Source organism: Trachinotus anak, unplaced genomic scaffold (assembly GCF_046630095.1).
Source record: "Trachinotus anak isolate AG129_WGS33_773 ecotype Australia unplaced genomic scaffold, CSIRO_AGI_Tana_v1 ptg000017l, whole genome shotgun sequence".
Classification (NCBI taxonomy): Eukaryota; Metazoa; Chordata; class Actinopteri; order Carangiformes; family Carangidae; genus Trachinotus; species Trachinotus anak.
In genome coordinates this window covers 1,234,264-1,254,091 of record NW_027273868.1, presented here as the reverse complement: position 1 = coordinate 1,254,091, position 19,828 = coordinate 1,234,264, and the positions used below count along the sequence as shown (strand labels likewise).

Genomic DNA, 19,828 nt, shown 5'->3' with positions numbered 1-19,828 from the left:
AAGAGTGTAGTGTAGACTCTGAGTTTAGAGAGGCTGGGGTTCAAACTTGATGTTCGGTGCATTTAGACAAGACAATGTTGGGTTCATAGCAGCAGGGCCTTTGTACTGAAGGTACAGAAACAACCTCTAATTATGTTATGTTCAGGAGCAGTGCAGCTTACAATAGCAACCTACACAACGTAACTTTGACTCTGTTGTTTCAAAAGTTTGTGTGTCTAAGTGAAATGATAATACATCCTTATTTCTGTGAGAAAAGTCAGGCTGATTTTTAGCAGTTATTTGATCAATACATTTCTCACACTCCTCTATACAGATATGGAAAAAGCATGAAATGAAGTTACTTGCACCTTTGAGTGTTGATGAATATATAATTTATTAAACTTTGAAGATTTATATTTTTACAGCTTTTTTTTAATGCATAACATTTATTAAGTAGCTCCTGCGGTAAATGAACATTTAAAGGTACGGACTGGAACGTTCAGCGCAGGGTCGTAGAAATGCTGCACAAACAGACACAGAGCTGCCTCATGGATACACATTGTGACACCGTCCACAAGTGACACAACCAGTCAGTGACATGAGCCATCACATGGAGCCTGGGATTTGACAGGATTCAACACAGATCTTTCACCTTGCTGTGGACACAACTGGATAGGTGTGTGACTTGTTTCAGTGTGTGTGCGTGTGTGTGTGTGTTTCTAACTGTGCTTCACCTCCATAAGCCACAGTGCCTTGTGGGTCTGTGGTCAGATTCTGTCTCAGCTTCTTCCTCTTCTCTTCTGTGACGTCCAAGCCGAGGAAAGACAAGGCCTGAGAGAGACGTATAGAGACAGATATTTTTTTCACCATGGAGCCGCTGTAACATCAGAACTACAGCACATGTTCATCAAACTGAGAGCCATGAATAACCATAGGACACCACCGCTGATTGTAAAGTTGCATTTTCTGACATTAACAGCAACATTTCATAACTTTACCTACAAACAATGTTACAAAAAAAGTGGTATGAATTTTTTAAAGAAACTTTTTTTTCAAATTTACAGCAACATTTGTGAACTGTATTATATATTCAATGTAACGTTAATGTTAAATCTAAATATAGCAGGAACCATTAAGGCTTAGTCCTAACAGCAGTGGCCTGGGTTCAAGTCTAGGCTGTGGCCTTTTGCTGCATATCATCCCCTCTGTCTCACTGTCACTATCAAAATAAAGGCAAAAAACACCCCTAAAAATTACCAAAAAAAATCTAAATATTCAATCAAAATCTAAACATTTAATGTTTAATCTAAGTATTAAATCTAAATTTAAATGATAAATCTAAATTTAAATAAAAATCTAAATATTAAGTCTGAATTTAAATGTTTAATCTAACTCTAAATGTTAAATCTAAATGTTTATATTTAGCTAATATGCAAATTCACACGGCTCTAAGCAGAAGTAACAAAATAAAGGTTGATCCAGTGCTGTCCAGCGTTCATCCACACTCAAAGTAGTAACTACACCCCCAGGTGAGGAGGGACAGTCGACATGTTGATTTTGGACTTCTTAGGGGATTTGTTAGCAACAACAAACATAGACGATTGCTAGTTTTATCCAATAAGACACTATGAAGATATTTTAATGCACCCTGAATCTGTTTTGAATTACCAACTGACAGACACCATGGTCCATTTCACTTGTTGAAGCAGTGACAAAATGTTATAGTAACCTTAAACAAGGTTCAGATTCAGTAATATGCATAAATGCCTTAACAAATGAGCCAACAACCAAATGCTGTATTATGCTCAACACTTTAAAATGGTTGTTTCTCTCTCTTTGCCTTTCATTGCCCTTTTGTCCTTTGTGATTTCCTCACCTATTACAGTAGCTCTTGAGGCTAAAAATACCCATAATCCATCTCTACCTCTCTCTATTTTGAAGAGATCAGGAGAGAACTGTGCCTGTATTCAACATTAAAACTCTCTGTCTCTCTAATCCTATTAATGAATTGGTAGATTAGGGTCAACCTATGGCTGAGCAGGATCCAGACAATATCAAAATCAGAACTGAACAGTGGTAACAAAACTGTACAGAGGGCAGAGACAAGCAGCCAGAGAATGAGGCAGCGAGATGGAAAGCTGGATGGTAGGGGTGAGAGGAGGAGCAGAGAGAGAATGTGCTAACAGGGTAAAAATAAAGTACTAATGAATACTGCAAGTGTGATAAGGCGAGCAGAGAGAGATCAATAATGAGATGAAGAGAGAGCTCGGGGATGGGGTGAAAAAATGCTACAGCTGCGAAAAAGTTGTAAACTGTTAATCAAAATGAGGAAAATCCTTGGTGTGAATTTGCTTCACAGCCTAAATAAATGAGTGTAGATACAAAACAAAAGCAGATACCTCAAAACAGGACACGAGGCTCACTGAATAGCTTAACTAGTATGAAAATGAAGTGACTCATATGCTTTGGCTGGATCTCAGCCCAACTGAACTATTACACTGAGCTCTCCATCACCATCAATGAGGGAATATGTGTAGGAAGAAAGCTGTTAGTGCCTCCAGCAGAGCTCCACACATCACTGGTGTGGACATTTGTGATACCCAGGGGATGACTCCTTTCAATAAATGTCTGACCTTTTACATCCAATGACCCTATGACCTCTCCAGTTTTAGCCCTACTACCAGCAAGGTTCTGATATGAACTAAATCATTTCTTTTTTTTTTTAAATTTAGTTTTTAGAATCAAATTGAATATAACGTGCTTGAGGATTGTAAGACAGCTGATGTGCAAACACAGTTATAGCAGCTTATGTTAATAACAGATATAAAAATGAATTTAAAAAAATACCTGTAAATGTGAATATGTGGTCAGACTGGAGATATACACTCTCTGAGCACTTTATTAGGAACAACTGTACACCTGCTTGTTCTTTCAATTATCCCATCAGCCTGTCACATGGCAGCAGTCCAGTGCATAAACACCTGCAGATACTGGTCCGGAGCTTCAGTTAATGCTCAAATGTCAGAATGAGGAAAAACGTGACTCAGTGACTCCGTGAGATGACTGTTGGTGGCAGACAATGTTCTGAGTGTTTCTGAAGCTGCTGATCTCAACAGTCTCTAGAGTTTTTCCTCAGAATGGAGCCAACAACAGAACCATCCAGTGAGCAGCAGCTCCGTGTTAATGAGAGAGGTCAGAGGTCAGACGAGAATGGACAGATTGGTTGTCCACTGCAGCCTCAGGTTTGGACATGGGCTCACCAAAACTGGACAGGTGAAGACCTGGTCTGATGGATCTGGATCTGCTGAGGCAGCAGATGTAGGGTCAGAGTCTGGATCCATGGACCAACCTGTCCAGGTGGTGGTGGTTGTGTAATGATGTGGAGGATGTTTTCATGGCCCCTTAATACCAACCAATCACGGTCTGAATGTCACAGTCTGAGTGTTGTTGCTGACCACGTTCATCCTTCATGGCCACAGCTCACCATCTTCTAATGGCTACTTCCTGCAGCATAATGCTCCATGACACAAAGATAAAGTCGTCTCAAACTGGTTTCATCAACGTGTGAGTTCAGTCAACTTCAGTGGCCTCCCCAGTTTCCAGACCTGGATCTAGTGGACCCCCTTTGGGATGTGGTAGAACAGGAGATTGGCAGCATGAATGTGACACAGTCATGTCAACATGGAGCAGAGTCTCAAAGGAAAGTTTCCAACATCTGGAGGATCCATGACATGAAGGACTGAGGAACTACCCAGTGTTCGTGTGGTGTTCCTAATAAAGTGATCACTGACTGTAACCGCTAAACAGTGGATGTTTCAGTTGTTTTGAAGTACTGCTCTTGACACAAAAGGGGAAACTGGCTAAATTATAATCAGTTCCATTACTTTATCAGACTTAATTTCATCACCATTGAGATCCAACAATCTGATAAATCAATGCCAGTGTGTTTCATTGGTTCATTGGATATGCTTCTGTTTACTTTTCTATCTACAATAGATTTAAGAAGAGTCATGGAAAAGTTTAGATATTAAAGAGAATATTAGCTTTTGTCAGCGACCATCATCAACTATGTTTATTTAAAAAAAACATTAACTCAAGTCTATGTATTTTACCTGCGTTTATTAAAAGCTCATTTAAATCTTTAACTGATTGGCAGGTCACAAATAAAACATGAAATTACTGACAACACGTCCCACACAGGTGAGAATAATATGACATATTTCATTTCAGTGGAGTGGATTATTATCCACAGATGTGTTGTACCGTATGTACAAATAAGCAAAAATGAAGGAAGGCAAACTATAAAGTAACTCAGGATATTTTCCTGTTTTCAGTATTATATTTCATGTCTTCATGTGCATGTATTTTTTATGCTTTGTTGTGGTCACTCAGCTGTATGGTTCTAATAGTTTTCTCAATATAGAACTATAGTGACAGTCACTGTGTGTGTCCTGTCTCCAGGTAAAAGAGGAGACTTGTCTGTCTCACATCCTACATCAGGACTGACAAACCCAGCTCAGTGGCCCTGACAAGCAGGAGAACTCTCCCGGTGTAATGTCCTTCCATTATGACTGAGGTGATACTGAGAGGCAGAGTTCTTTAATGCCACATTTTTGATTAGGAATCATTCACATCAGTCCAGGGATATGAAAAAGCACAAACTTGATGAATATTGCTCTCACCCACATCATGCAGCAAGAAAATTGTGACATTTATTAATAAAATTAAGCAACAATACAAAACATATCAGTCCTCACTGACACTCGGGTTTGTCGTCTCAATGAACCTTTAGTCAAACATAAATGACCTGTTAGTGAAGAAGACAGAGGGAGAGACAGAGAGAGAGGTGGATAAGCAGAAGAGGATTCATGTGCTTGTCTGGGCAAATAAACCCCTCAACATCTTAAATAAACTGCTCCAAACACGCCTGACATCATACACCAGGAGGAATATCAGCAGCATGGCTCTAAACAACGTGTCTGACCAGAGGACAAGACTCACCAAGTCTAACTTGTCTGATTTGAGGCGTATGTAGGGGTCCAGTGTTATCTTAGGTTTTGCCCCTGTTGGTGACCTCTGGCTTGTTGAACCTAGAGAAAGACACAAAGAAACAAGGAAAGGAGAGAGGAGGGTGGAGGGTGAAGAACAGAGAGAGAGGTTGAAGACAAAGGGAAAAATATGGACCTTGAGGAAAAACAGTCCTATGTAGAAAACACAGTGTCTGTATGAGGTATCACAGCAGGAGCTACTGGCTGTTCAACAGAGTGAGGAGAGTGTACGTGAGGCAACAGCTCACCTAGTAAACAACAGAAGGAGAAATATCATTGGATAATCTGCATTATCAGAGCGGATGGACAGACATTCTCTGTGGATTTGGTGGAAGTGGGTGGTTGTGGTGATAGGGGAGGTGTGTGTGTGAGTGTGGGGTGGGGGGTGGGGAAGATGAAAAGCAGATGATTAAAAAGAGAGGAGTGGGGAAAAGGTGGATGATTATATAGATGAGAGTAAGATAAAACAGTGGGGGGGGGGGGGGGGGGGGGGGGGGGGGCCTAATATTAATTTGATGAGTTTGTATGTCCCAGATTTGTATGTCTGCTTGCTGCACACCCCCTGTTGCTAGGGGTATGAGCTCCTCCTCATCCTACCCAAAGGATTTACACTACCCCCCGCTCCTGCCCGGTGGTGATGATTGACAGACCTGCTGTCGTGACAACAGCCGTGTTCTAAACCATGGTTACACCCAGCCACACTCTACATCACACACTCTGTTGTTAATGTCATTGGTGTATTTCTATATTACAGGATCCAGGTGAGAACAGTTGCGCGCAAACAGATTTTAGACACATTGTCACAGGTGAGTCTATCTCCCTAACAGGATTGAACACCCCTGACGACCCGCCCCCTTGCTGGGCCAGCAGCAGGAGGAGAGGTCACGCTGTCTGTGAGGTCAGCTGACCCAAGGATGCAAGCGTTGTGATAACCCCTGCCCAATCTGCCAATCTGGTTTCTGTCTGCCTGTGTTTCAGATGCCTGGTGGGTGAGGCAGGGATCATCAGTGCAAAGTGGGAACACTGGGCCCAGTGCTCCTGCTGGCTGGTGTCTCCTTCTCCTGACAGCTTGTGCTGTTTTGGCTCCTCCTCAGTTCTTTATTTGTGCACCATCTCCATCTCATGCAGTCTGTGCTTTTTGTATTGAAGTGATCTCAGTTTGATTCATACATGACTTTGTTTAACTGCTGAGGATGCTGTGTCTCTCACTCTGTGTGTATGACCCAGTGTCATCAGTGGACACAATATATTCAGCTGTCCCTGGTCTCTCTCTTTCTCCTCTCTCCCCCATTTCTCTCCTCTAAACCTAACCGGTCGGGGAAGACCCCCTGTCCCTCCCACCCTGAGTCTGGTTCTGGTGGAGGTTCCCTCCAGTTTAAGGTGCTGCTCATGGTGGAACTATTGTTCTCTCTCTATAATATCATAAGGTGTACCTATCTCTGTCAAGTGTCTTAAGATGTAATTTATGATTTGATTCAAATTGAATTTTTCCTTGCCTGAAATCTTCCTTGCTTCCTTGTGACCTGCAACATAATTCTGGATACATTCAGAAATTATGTCCAGCTATTATGTGTGTCTGCTCACCTCACCACAAACTGACAGACTCCAGCTGGCTTACCCAAGCTAAATGGTCAAATCACCTAGGCAATAACCTTAGCAGTATTAATCCAGGCCAATAGGATTGGGACAGGCTCTGGCCGGGGCTCACAACGACCCTTAACACAAGAGCTGCTGGTCTGGTTCAGGTTCCTCAGTTTGATTATTCATTAGTACTTTGACTAAAATGGATTGTTTTATATTGTTTTCAGTCTTGGCCAATTGGACCACAGGAGAACCCTCAGAGACAGGTCATCAAAATTCCTTTCATTTACTCTAACAACAGCTTAACTGAGCTTTTGGTATTTATTGCTTATCACCACACAACCTGTCAACTCAGCTGACACCACCAGGACATTTTAATCAGATACGGTCCAGTCACACTGACTGACTGGTTACCTGTCAGTGTCCTACACCACATGGTGTCCAGTCTGTTTGTGCTTACAAACACTAGACAGCATCAACAGCTGAGATGACACCATAAAGACCATGAGTTACCAATCCAATGAATACAACTGAAAAGTCCTGCTGTCAGTGATACAGAACACTGTGTCTTCTCTCTCACTCCTTACTCAACTCAACATATTACCTCCACACAAAAAAAAAACATGTGGAAACTAAATTCATCCTCATGATCACAAAAATACAAATGTTGCTCTTCAGGAACAATAAATCAGCTGGACATAAGGTTTTCAGTTTTTAAAGCTACACTGTATAATCCACCTTCTAATATTTGCATAAATGCTCAGGTGAATATGTGACTAGGCTGTAAGCCCACCTACACTCTCATGTTGTGTTTCAGGAGTTTGTCCTCACTTTCAAGTGAAAGCTGTTTGTGATGTAGCCAAATGTGCACCATGAAGGTTGAGTTTGGCTACAGATGCTGATTCAGGCTAGCTGTCACTGTTTCTGTCTTGCTAATGTTTGCACTGTTTCCACTGTGTTCTTCTTTATTATCAGACTTAGACTGCATCAGCGTTGAAACCTCCTTATTTTTATGGTGGTGGCAGAGCAGGCTCCTGTTCTCCATGCTTTTCTACCGACTCACCTTCCACCTCCAACCTTATAATCAAATAGAATTTCATTAGTTAGGCGGCCCAGTAGTCAAGTGGTTAGGGCACATACCATGTTGAGCGCAAGATGCTCTTAGCAGGCAGTCACCGGTTCGACTCCCGACCGGTCTGACTCTTTCCTGCATGTCATTCCCCTCTCTCTACCCCCTTTTAAAATTTGAGGCAGTTGAGTTTTCAACAGGAGTTAAAATTTAGTCTTGTAGATCACTGTGACAGGGTGAGTGAAATCCTAGAGAGTTTGAGGACAGTGTGGTCCATCTTCTTCATTAAGTTTCTGAAGCCTCCACCTTTGACTACATTCATGGGTCTTATATGCACTGTGATGAACTCTACTATAACCTCTGTTGTCTCTCTTTCTTCCTGGATCTTTCAGGTCTGTGCAGTGTGGATTTGGTTGAGGGTGTTGAGGAAGTTATTATTCAGCTCAGCTACTCTACATTTACACTCTACAATAATCACCTCAACCCCAAATTTTGCCATATGACTCCATCTGTTTTATTTGAACTGTTTGGATCAGTTGAAACTATTTTCTAAGCAAAGTAAGCGCCTGTTTTCATCATGTGTAATGTAACTGTTAAACAGCAGATAAAAGCAGCGTCGTCATGGCGACTGGGCAAAAGACATCAGCTCAGCTAAGTTTGCTGATGAGTATGGTTTTTACAACATCAAACAAAAGTTAATACTGACAGCACTTCAAACTCTACATTAGACTCTGCCTTTGGCTTGTCATTGCTCAGTTCAAAGTGCTCCCACACAGCTGAGGGTTCAGTGCTGTCCAGCGCTCAAGCTGAGATGGTTTGTATTTTAACAGTGCAGTTCATAAGAAGAAATGTAGTAAAAAATGTGCTGATAAAATGTATTTTGTATTTTGCAGCAAAAAAAAGAAAAAGAAAACAGAATATCCAAATCATAAAACTGAAAACCTTCCCAACAAACAAACACTGGGGTCCAGCTCTGGAACTGTTTTGTTGTTTTCTGGCTGTTTTCTTCTGCCTTATAAATTTTTCTTGCTTCTTTTCTCCTCCCAACCCAGACACACTGTGGCTGAAAACAACGATGTATTAGACCCACTGTTATTAAGTCAGGACTTCGTCATGATCCCTCACGTTCCTGTGCACTCGTAGGTCCCCTACTGTGCTGTGGTTTCATTTAAATCCCATCCTCTCCTCTCTACCTAATCCCCAAATCTCTGTAAGGGAGTGAATGTTCCCCATTTTTTATTCTTGATCAGCAGGGTTTATCTAATACGTCTGATTTGAGGTACTTCTAGGACAAATCACTGAAAATCTCAGCTCTGATTTGGCAGGTGTTTAATAGTCCTTTAAAGGTTATCTTATGGCACAGCAGCTTTGTTAAACAGATGATAGAGATGTTGAAGGGAATGAGACAGGTGTTACAACCAGGAAGGTTGTGTTTCCAAAGAGCAGTGGTCACTGAAACAACCACTGAAACATACAGGGACACATAGGTCTGGTTTGTTCTATATTCTTCTTATTATCATCAAATTTCATGAAGATCAAAACCAACAATGTGTAAGTGTGTCTCACAAGACTTTCTGACAACATTAATCTTTAAAAAAACACATAAAGGCCCTCATTCATAAAAACAGGTGTTCACTGTACTTTATAAGAACCATTATTTAGACAGGGAAACAGTTCACGACTGTTTTCAGTGGTGAAACCACATTTGCTGCTCTGTTTGAGTCAAGATGAGTGACAGTGTCTGTGTTCATCAGAGCTGAAGTGGTGCACGTATACAGGTGAACAGTGTATACCCACCTCCAGACAGATACATATCAGTGCAAATCTTCCTGGCTACAGGCAGTAGTTTTATATGTTCCGTAATCTGTGGTGTTCCCTGACTTTAGTCTTTAGAGCACTTCTTTCCCACTGGCCACATGAAGCTGCATGGTTTGTAAAAAAAAAATTTTATTAAAAAAATTGATTATTTTGGCAGATACTGCGATACGAGTCAGATTTCAGTTGGCATTCCATTTTTACTGAAATGTAAAATGATGATGATGTGATTTTTGTTGAGGCTTGTACCAAAAAACATGTTCCCCTATGTCTGGAACATGATTGGTAGGCCGGGGCATCTCTGTGGAACCATGACACTTGTGGTGCTAACAATGCACAACAATGTTGTGACACATTTAACCTTTATCAAAAAAAACTGCAGCCTGGAGAGGCGCTGCCTAAACAAGGGAAACACAGTTGTTCCATCACCTCTGAGCTCCACAGCTCACACCACTACAAATATTAAGGGAACAAGTAAAAACCATCTGACAAGAACTGCACCGATGACAGTTGGGAGCCGGAGGGAGAAGCATTTTCAGTAGGAGACGATGAGATGAACATAACGTTAGAAAACAGTGTTCTACTGTGGCACCACGGTCAGTGCTGGAGGAAGGATTTATAATACTGCAATATAAAAATACTCCATTATTCCATACACTACGAGTGAAAGCTGTGCATTAAAGATGTGAGCACAATGTACTTCAACTATCAAAAGTAAAAGTAGGCTACTCATAATTCAGACATTTGCCCCTTGTGACTGCTTTACTATCATATATTAAATCATGGAACTACTGTGACTGATTCAGTCATTTGTACGCAGTATTTTTACTGTTGCAGTTGGTGGACTTGGGGTTAATTGTCAGTATTTTATACTGTTGGGCTGTGTAACCTATAGCAGTGCATCATATTTTATTAATGTGTAAAATCTAATCTACCTTTGACATATAAACTGGGGGGAGTCAAACATACTAAAATTCCCTCAAAATTGTTGTGAAGCACAGGTAGACACTGTGATGTACAAGTACCTTTGATTTAGACTTAAGGACAGTAGTAAAAGTACATAGTTACACATCACATTACCTTCCCTTCAAGTTTAACAAATGATGTAGTTAAAGTTGGCCAGGAAGAGTGGGGGGGTTGGGGAGTCAGGCCCATTGAAGTGACAATAAACCCACCTACCAGGACTCTTCTACATCACTGGTGCATATGCTAAGGAAGGTACATGTCTCTCAGTGGCTGGAACAAAACATATCAGGCTTTGGATACACACACACAAGAGTTGTTAGGAGTATACAGGGCTTCAGACTAACTTTTTACATTGGTTGCACCATAATTTAACTGCACCCAAAATCTTTCCGGCTCAGAGTCAGGCCATCTCTGCCAAAGAAGATGGGTCAGGATTAGGCATTTCACCGGGGACAGGTCTGGGCTGGGCTTTTCAGTACCAGAGACATACACATACACACATCTTATTTTTTTGTGTGTCAGCTCAATGATCTCCTCATAGCCTCAGACAATGGACTTGTCTCTATACTTGTCCTACTAGATCTTAGTGCTGCATTTGACACCATCGATCATAACATTCTATTACAGAGACTAGAGCATATGGTCGGCATTAAAGGAACCACACTAAGCTGGTTTAAGTCATATCTGTCAGATAGACTCCAGTTTGTTCATGTTAATAATGACTCTTCTATCAACACTACAGTCAGTCATGGAGTTCCACAAGGTTCTGTGCTTGGGACCAATACTTTTCACTCTATATATGCTTCCTCTAGGAAACATTATTAGGAGGCACCAGATAAATATCCATTGTTATGCAGATGACACCCAGCTGTACTTATCCATGAAGCCAGGTGAGACTAACCAGGTAGCCAAGCTTCAGGTGTGTCTTAAGGACATAAAAACCTGGATGACCAGTAATTTCTTACTCTTAAATTCAGACAAAACTGAAGTTATTGTAATTGGCCCAAAACACCTCAGAGATACACTATATACTGACTCTGGATGACATCACCTTGGCCTCCAGTGCTATAGTCAGAAACCTTGGTGTCATTTTTGACCAGGACTTGTCCTTTACTTCACATATAAAGCAAGTCTCTAGGACAGCCTTCTTCCACCTGCGCAATATTGCTAAAATCAGACCCATTCTGTGTCTAAAGGATGCTGAAAAGCTAGTTCATGCATTTATTACCTCAAGACTGGACTACTGTAACTCTTTATTGTCAGGATGTCCCAAAAATTCAGTAAAAAGCCTTCAATTGATCCAAAATGCGGCAGCACGAGTACTGACAGGAACTAGGAAACGAGATCACATCTCTCCTGTGTTAGCCTCTCTGCATTGGCTCCCTGTAAAATCCAGGATAGAATTTAAAATCCTCCTCCTCACCTACAAAGCCATTAATGGTCAGGCACCATCGTACCTTGGAGAGCTTATAGTTCCCTATTTTCCCAATAGGACACTTCGCTCTCTAAATGCAGGTCAACTTGTTGTTCCCAGAGTTTGTAAGAGCAGAATGGGGGGGCAGAGCCTTCAGCTATCAGGCTCCTCTCCTGTGGAACCAGCTCCCAGTGTGGGTTCGGGAGGCAGACCCCCTCTCTACCTTTAAGATCAGGCTTAAAACTGTCTTGTTTAGTAAAGCTTATAGTTAGGTCTGGCTCGGGTATGTCCTGAACCATCCCTTAGCTATGCTGCTATAGAGCCAGACTGCTGGGGGATTCCCATGATGCACTGGGCGCTCTCTCTCTATCTCTGTCTCTCTCTCTCTCTCTCTCTCTCTCTCTCTCTCTCTCTCTCTCTCGATTACTTTATGCCATTAACTTTGTATTTTTTTTCTCTCCCGTAGTTTGTGCTTCTCCTCTCTCTCTCTCTCTCTGTCCTCATTCTGCAGGTCTCTCTGCCTCTGGAGCAGCAGGATCCAGATCCACCACTACTCATCATTACTATTAACCACTGTTATCTGTCATTATTATTGATAACACCATTACCTACACAGCTGTTCCTGGTCTCTCCCTCTCTCTCTTTTCTCCCCTCTCCTCCCCCCACCCCCTCTTTTTTTTCTCCTCCTAAACCCAACTGGTCGAGGCAGACCCCCCCCCACCCTGAGCCCGGTTCTGTTGGAGGTTTCTTCCTGTTAAAGGGAGTTTTTCCTCCCCCCTGTCGCCAAGTGCTGCTCTTTGTGGGAACTGTTGGGTTTTTCTCTGTAACAAAGTAAGGTCTTGACCTTGAGATAATGTATATTATGATTTGGTGCTATACAAATAAAATTGAATTGAATTGAATTGAATTGTGTGTGTGTGTGTGTGTGTGTAGTGAGGTGTTGTACCTGAAATCTGAATATCTGGTGGGCAGATGTCAGGAGAAGGTGAGGACACTGGAGCCGGCTCCTCTGTACAAATCTGCATAGAAAACACACAAATATATTGGATTGAAAGAAAAAATTTGTTAAGATGTAATTATGACAATCAGGAGATAATAAATACTATTGATTTGCTGGGAAATGATGCAATGATGTTCTAGTGAATGAGAAACAGCCTGCTAAATTATAGGAGGCCATTTATCAATTAATGAAATGTTCATTTAAATGATGGCAATAAACTCAAAGTATCAGTTTCACGAATCAATACTTCTGTATTTCATTTATTAATTATTAATTAAAATTTAAAATGAAACTGCAAAATTAGAAATCATTTATTTTATCTGTTTTGAAACTTAATTTTGAAATTTAATAATTTGGGAAATAGAATTATTAATGGACTTCTTTTTTTTTTTTTTTACTTTGATCTGATTAATGCATTTACATGCATGATTAGAAGATTCAACAGAGTCACTCAGTTTATTAACTGATCATCTTAATAAAAGTGTATAATTATTCCAGAGGCATCACTTCAGGTTCCACAGATCTATAGGCCTTTATAGATTCAGCTCTATTTCCTAAAACTCTCATCAACTTGTATGTCCCATCACACTGTATATAAGCTATGGAGCATGCCCTGATTTTCTGAATTAAGACAATTATTATCTCAGAATCATGTCAGAGACATGATTCTGGTTTTTCTGAACAAATGAGATTATTATCTCAGAATTCTCACAAGTGAATGCATTAGGCCTCGGCAGCAAACTGATACGGGACCTAAGCCTAATTGTTTTTGATTCACTCAGAGATGCTACTGCTTCTTCTTTCTCATACTGTTGCTATGGTGACACTGCTGTTAATACAATGTGTTGAAATCTGTGAATCCATTGAATATTGTATTGGTGAGCTGACCTCAGGTGATCTGATGTGGACTTTTAAACGTCCAGAGTTATAGCTGTTCCCCGCAGCTCGCTGGACTCCGTTGTGGAGGGATGCACTGCTTGGAAAAAGTCCTTTCCCTGGAATGAAGGCGATCTCCACTGTGCTGTCCTGGCTGGAGAGACCATGCATACAAATTCAGAGACAGAGCTGACTGTGCTCACTGTTTCTACAGAAATTCACTTTAAGTTTCTGAGCAATTCGTATCTAATACAGCACCATTCACCTGAACTTGACTTTGTTCAGCATGCTCTTGGCCTCCTCGTGGGTCACACCTATCAATGACTCTTTGTTAATGGCAATGAGCTGATCTCCAGGCCTCAGACGTCCGTCCTGCACAAGAGAGACCGAGCCTTTATTCACGATGGGCTGAGGCACCACACAACAATTAAGCAGGATAATTAAACAGGATATGTAAATCTAGCTGGGCCTGTATGAATGTGTGGGCCACTGCCAACAATCAGAGCACCTCTCCCAGTACAGTCCCTGTCAGCTCTTTCCCACTTCAGGATGTAAAATGTGGTTACTGTCACATGTGCTACATTGTTCCAAGATCCTGGTACGTTCATGGTGCAGTGCAACTGATTGTGGTCAAGTGGCATCATCACATCATGACAAGCATGACTCAGAATAACAAAACAGCAGAGTGAAAAACAACAAAGTGGTTTGATGTGCTAAATGCTGGATGGGCCACTGGCCTGGCCACCCAGCAGTGTCCAGGATTCTCCATCAGCACTTAAAATTATGTCTCATTTCACAATAATGTGAAAGAAATTCAGTAACAATATCAACACCAGTTCCATTGTTTTGAATCCCATTACCAGCTGCGGGGAGCAATGGTGGGACATGTTTCCAAAAGCAAGCTTTAGCAGTGTACTGCAACCAAACCCTGCACATCAACATTCTTCTTTCTTTCTTCTGAGGACCACAAAGCTCTGAATGATTGACAGGCTGTAGATTGTGGAGCCTCAGCCTTCTGATTCAGGAGAGAATCAATCAAGTGGGTGGTGTGAATGTTTTGTAGTGCATTAAATTACAACACAAACAGATGTTGAATAAATAAGTAGATGTGAAACAGCTTTTGTGTGTTACTTTTTCTGAGTAGTTGGTAGTGTAGCTAGTTCCTATCCCTGCAGGTGGTGGGCCCACAGAGGCAGCACAATGTCATTCTTAAGCATTATGTTTTCAGGTTGGTCATCTGTCCCGTTCTCGTAAACACAATCTCAGTAACGTCTTGAGGGAATTTCTTCAAATTTGGCACCAACATTTTTTTAGCCTGAAAAATTTCCACTGATGACTGACTGACAGCTAGAAGTCACAACAGTGAGAACTGTTGTACTGCACAGCTGCTTTAAAACATGAGCAGATGCTTTATGAACCTTAACCTCAGTCAGCAGAGGCCAACTGAGCACAGGCGGTGAAGGTCAGAAAACACTGATGCTCATTACTCTTCACCAAAGGGTGAGACAGGATCGCATGGTGACCCAGGCTGTCGTCCAGTGATGATCTTGACTGGTGAATAGAGCCACTGAAGCTCATCCTCCCTCTAGTTCATACACAGAGCCCTTCCTCATGTTTGATATGGGGTTGTGTCACCTTAAAGCTACTACAGTTCTGATACATGCATGGCTGCATAATCCTCCTGCTGAATCATCCCATACAGCAAATCACAGTGCATGAATGCTAGGCTGCTTCCTACATACCACAAGGGATTAAGAGCTGGGATTTGGGTGAAATAGACAAACTGCTTCTATAAGCAGAAGACAGAGAACAGAGAGGGTCAGTGTCAGTTGCTGTTGTAACAGAGCCAGGCATTAGTGTACAGTGTGGAGTGAGTTAAAGACACTTAATGACAGTATGAACATGCAGCTGCCCTGTCTCAAACACAATTGCGTGTTGTCTTACTGCTCTGTACCATTCACCATCTGTTATTGGGGATTTTGAAACTGTAAGTCAGTGAAAAATAAATGGGCCAAATGAAATCTACATGTCTGCTGCACTGCAGGTCCATCACTGAGACAATCTTCAGTGGTGATGCTGGATTAATGCAGCATGTGGAGAGATGGCTTTGAAATTATTTGTATTTTAGTCATTACCTCATAAATAAAACTGTTTTTATTATACGAAGAAGAGTTTGTGTGAATATTCAATTTAGTTTTTGTTTGTTTGTTTGTTTAGCTTCATTCATTAATTTCTTTAGTCAGTTAACATAATAAACTGAGGTAAAGGTAGCAATACAACAAGGTAAATACATTCCATTCAAATTAAAATTACACTCCAAATTTTTACCTGAGTGAAAATATGGAAGCCTTGGCAGCAAAAGTATTTAAAGCTGTATTAACACAACAATGATCTATTATCACTTGATAAAGTTTGTGTCCACCTGATGAACCTACGTCCAGTGTTCCCTCTTTTGGCTCTGTGTTTGGTCTCCACCAACTCCTGAGGGAAACATCTGTCTCTTCAGCTGCTAAATGCTCCACTTTGTTCAGCAGCTGGTCTACAGGTCTAAAATAATCATAGATCAGCCAAACAGAGGGGCCTCTGTGTGTTGAAATTTAAAATCTGTTCTAAGAGATACTCGAGGGAAATTGTTTTTGTCTCGGTTAACAATCTTGTCACAGTGCTCTGAGTCTGTCAATGGAGTTATGCAGAAGGTCTGTCAATAACATAGAGCAATATATTAACAATAGTCTAACTTGTTTGAATTAAGGTATTTATGTTTTGAAAATAGCAGCAGGCTGTTTTAGTGACAGTTGATGCTGATATGATGTTTGAAACTTAAATCTGAATCAAATGTTACCTTCACTACCTTGGCTTCCCTTCAGATTTGATTAGAGTTGACTGCTGTTACAGTGGGTCAGAGCAGAGAAGCAGGTTATAAGTGAGGCCAAAGCCTGAGAGTTGTAGCTCAACTGAAATGATTATCATCTAAAAAGGTAGCCAATGATTTTGAGTCCAAAACCAAATGATCAACATGTACATTGAGCTGATTCTTCATCTTTTGTAGGAGCATGGTTTTTACAGTAGGCTCCTGTTGGAGGCCCTGTCTCTGAAGAGATTTCAGCTTCGTTATGGAGGTCCTCTCTCCAAGCAAATAATACTAAGAGCAGTCATAACAAGAACAGCAAGCTTGTTTGAAAGACAACTAACAGCTGAAGGTGTTCACATGACTTCTGTCTGATTTAATCTGTCATTGTGAACAGAGAGGGAATATAAACATGTACCAAAAGGTACAAGCCACATAGACCTTTCCACAGGCACTGCTAGCCTCCAGTAGTCTCTGTGATTCACTCGCTGGTATCTTAAAAATGCAAATGATGTAAATCCTTGCAGGACATGTACTTAGAAACAGCTTCCTTCAACCACACAAACATGAGGCAGATTCTTCTCTGTCTCTCCCCTTTATTCTCCTCCTTTCCTTCCTTGTCATGTTGCCACAGTTGACAGTGAGTGGGCGGACAGAGAGGCGAGGAGGATGGGATTGAGGAGAGGGAAGCAGGAACACAGGAAGAAAGGCAGTGATCTGTGCAAACAGGAGGGATGTATAATGGAGCATCTTCCTATAGGATCATCTGAGAGAGTTACTGTGTCGTTCACTCTGCTTTGAATGGGACAATATCCAAGATTCAACACATATTTCCGCCCCGGAAATCCACTTGGCTATGATAACATTGTAAACTGTACACAATCATCACAGCCTATAGGAGACTGACATGATTGCACATGCTCCTCAGTGTCCTATATACATTCTGCTGCCGATGAAATTTTACATTTAACATTTTCAAATTCAAATTTTCACATGGTTCATTAATAGTCAAGACGTAGACGAAGTAAAGTAACTACCACAGTTTCCACTTTCTACAGTGTATGCAGATGACTGGGGCTGGTATGAAATAAAGGAGACCCTACCACATATCCACAAACAAACACACACGGCATTGTTAACGTTCCAACACAGGCTGTTCACGAGCATATGTGAAACATCGGTCTGTCCACTCAGGAGAAGCAGCTTCCTACGTCTCCTGATGGAAAGTCTTTACTCAGCTAACATCTCTCATAAAGGCAGGAGAAAAATGAGTTAAAGTAAACAGCACATGAGGCCGAGCTAAATGGTCACTAATTAATCCTGATGCATTAACTCCATTACACAGTCAGTTCCTGCTGTAATAGAGTGCTGCAGGAGTGAGTTCCCTTGTCCTGAAGTCTCAGAATTCTCTGAATGTGTTTTTGGCTGATGACTGAAATAAGGGCCTTGTTTAACACAAGCTCAAGACATTTTCAGGTTTGATTCTCTGACATCAAACCCGTCAGTAGATCCCTCGGTCCTGATTCATGAAGCTTCTCCGTCTGTTGAAAAAGGCTGGTTGCTAACAAGAGTCTAAATGAGACGACAGAGGTTGTCGGGGACGTTAAACCTCATCAGTCCAACATGAAAACCGATCTCCTCACCAGTCCACCTTTACAGTCTTCTTGTGTTTCTACTCGCTCTTACAAACTGTTACTAACTCTGACAGAGGAAAGGCTTTTGTAGAAGAGTTCAGAGCTAAATCTAACTACAGGTTGAAGTTGAGTGGTGGTGACGGTGAAGTCATGTGACCGTGGTGTAGTTGGTTTATAGCCTAACATGAGCTTTTTACTGCAGCTGATTGTATTTAGGCTTCAGACATCATATGGTGGAGTCATTAGTGAAGATGATCCTGCTGAACAAAACCTGTCAGGATCAGAAACTGTTGCTGATTTACTCTAATCATCCAAAACACCATGGAGAAATCCTACTGGCTGTTTGTGGAGGGAACCAAGTGATGCTAACATATGGGTTAGCCTACAAAAATAAGTCATCTCTGCACATTTCACATCACTCACTCACTCAGGTTGGACGTGTCATTAAACAGGAAGTATGACAGTGAATTGAATTACTGATGTCTGTATGGAATACTACTGAACGTTGTGCAAACATTGCATCTCCATGTGATCAGAACATAAACTGTTTCAATTTGTTTGTGCAGGTCTGTGCACACAACATGCAAATTTTAGCTTGAACCATTTTTAAGAAAGTAAATAATTTAAAAAACTTTGAGCATACACCTCAGCTCCTCATTAAATGACTCCAAAGTGTCATTCATTTGTACATTCATGCACAAACATCATTATTTTATCAGTTTCTTTATCTTATGTGTGATCATCATTGAAGCAAGTTGAGTTATTGAAGCAAAGATTTTGTTTTACTTGCACAAACGATGCACAAATGAATGAGTTACTGCTGTGGAGTTACTCACAAGAACATGATGTCACCGTGACCTTGACCTTTGACCTTTCCCCACCAAAATCTAATCAGTTCAATGTTTCAAATGTGAAGAAATTCTCTCAAGGTGTTAGTGAGACATCCTGTTCATGAGAATGGGACAGACAGATGACCTGACTGTCACCAGCACGGAGGCTTAGAGAGCCAGTGATGGTGATGGCTCGTTCCTTCTCAGTGCTCTGCCTGAACTACACTGACAGCAGCTAAAACAAACAATGCATTGAACCAGAATTATCCTTTAGCAGTAAACTATGTTTCAGTCTGATCTAATCTGATGGCAGCTGCGGTATAGTCAGCCTGACGTCCTGGTGCAGCCTTCATGTTCACCAACTCTCCTTCACCAGACACCAGTGAGGTTGTGAGGCTGCAGTATTCAGCACTTGTTGCCTGGTTTTTGTTCAGCAGAAATGACTGAATGTTTCCTCTGACATTGTGGCCAGGGTGCAGAGCTCATCTATCACACTTACCAGCAGCTTACTGTCAGGAAACATTCAACATTTACTGTGCTAGCTTCTACAGTACCAGGCTAGTAGAGAACAATGAGCTGGAGGTGTGATACAGTAATTAAAGTACAACTCTGGTGATGTTCTATGTTTTTTGTTTTGTGAACAAAGGCCACAAAAAGAAAAAAAAAACAACAATAATCTTATTCCTTTGTGCCATAGACCTCCATTGTTGTCCAGAAACTATCAAATTGCATCAAATTGCATCAATAAAGACACACACACTGTGGTTT

At 41.3% G+C, this 19,828-nt stretch overlaps 1 protein-coding gene and 1 pseudogene across 5 annotated transcripts in view; one reads left to right on the top strand and one right to left on the bottom strand.

Annotated features, from left to right (window-relative positions):
* LOC139634746 (syntaxin-binding protein 4) overlaps positions 1-19,828 on the bottom strand; it is an 84,023-nt gene that overhangs the window by 11,342 nt on the left and 52,853 nt on the right. For all 5 annotated transcript variants that reach the window (XM_071501358.1, XM_071501356.1, XM_071501357.1 and 2 more), the window contains exons 9-13: positions 14,014-14,120; positions 13,761-13,902; positions 12,819-12,891; positions 4,981-5,069; positions 714-810 (exon numbers count right to left, since the gene is read on the bottom strand). In XM_071501358.1, coding sequence (XP_071357459.1) covers positions 714-810; positions 4,981-5,069; positions 12,819-12,891; positions 13,761-13,902; positions 14,014-14,120 — 508 coding nt within the window. The remainder of the gene's footprint in view (positions 1-713; positions 811-4,980; positions 5,070-12,818; positions 12,892-13,760; positions 13,903-14,013; positions 14,121-19,828) is intronic.
* On the top strand, positions 11,038-12,283 carry LOC139634748 (uncharacterized; annotated as a pseudogene).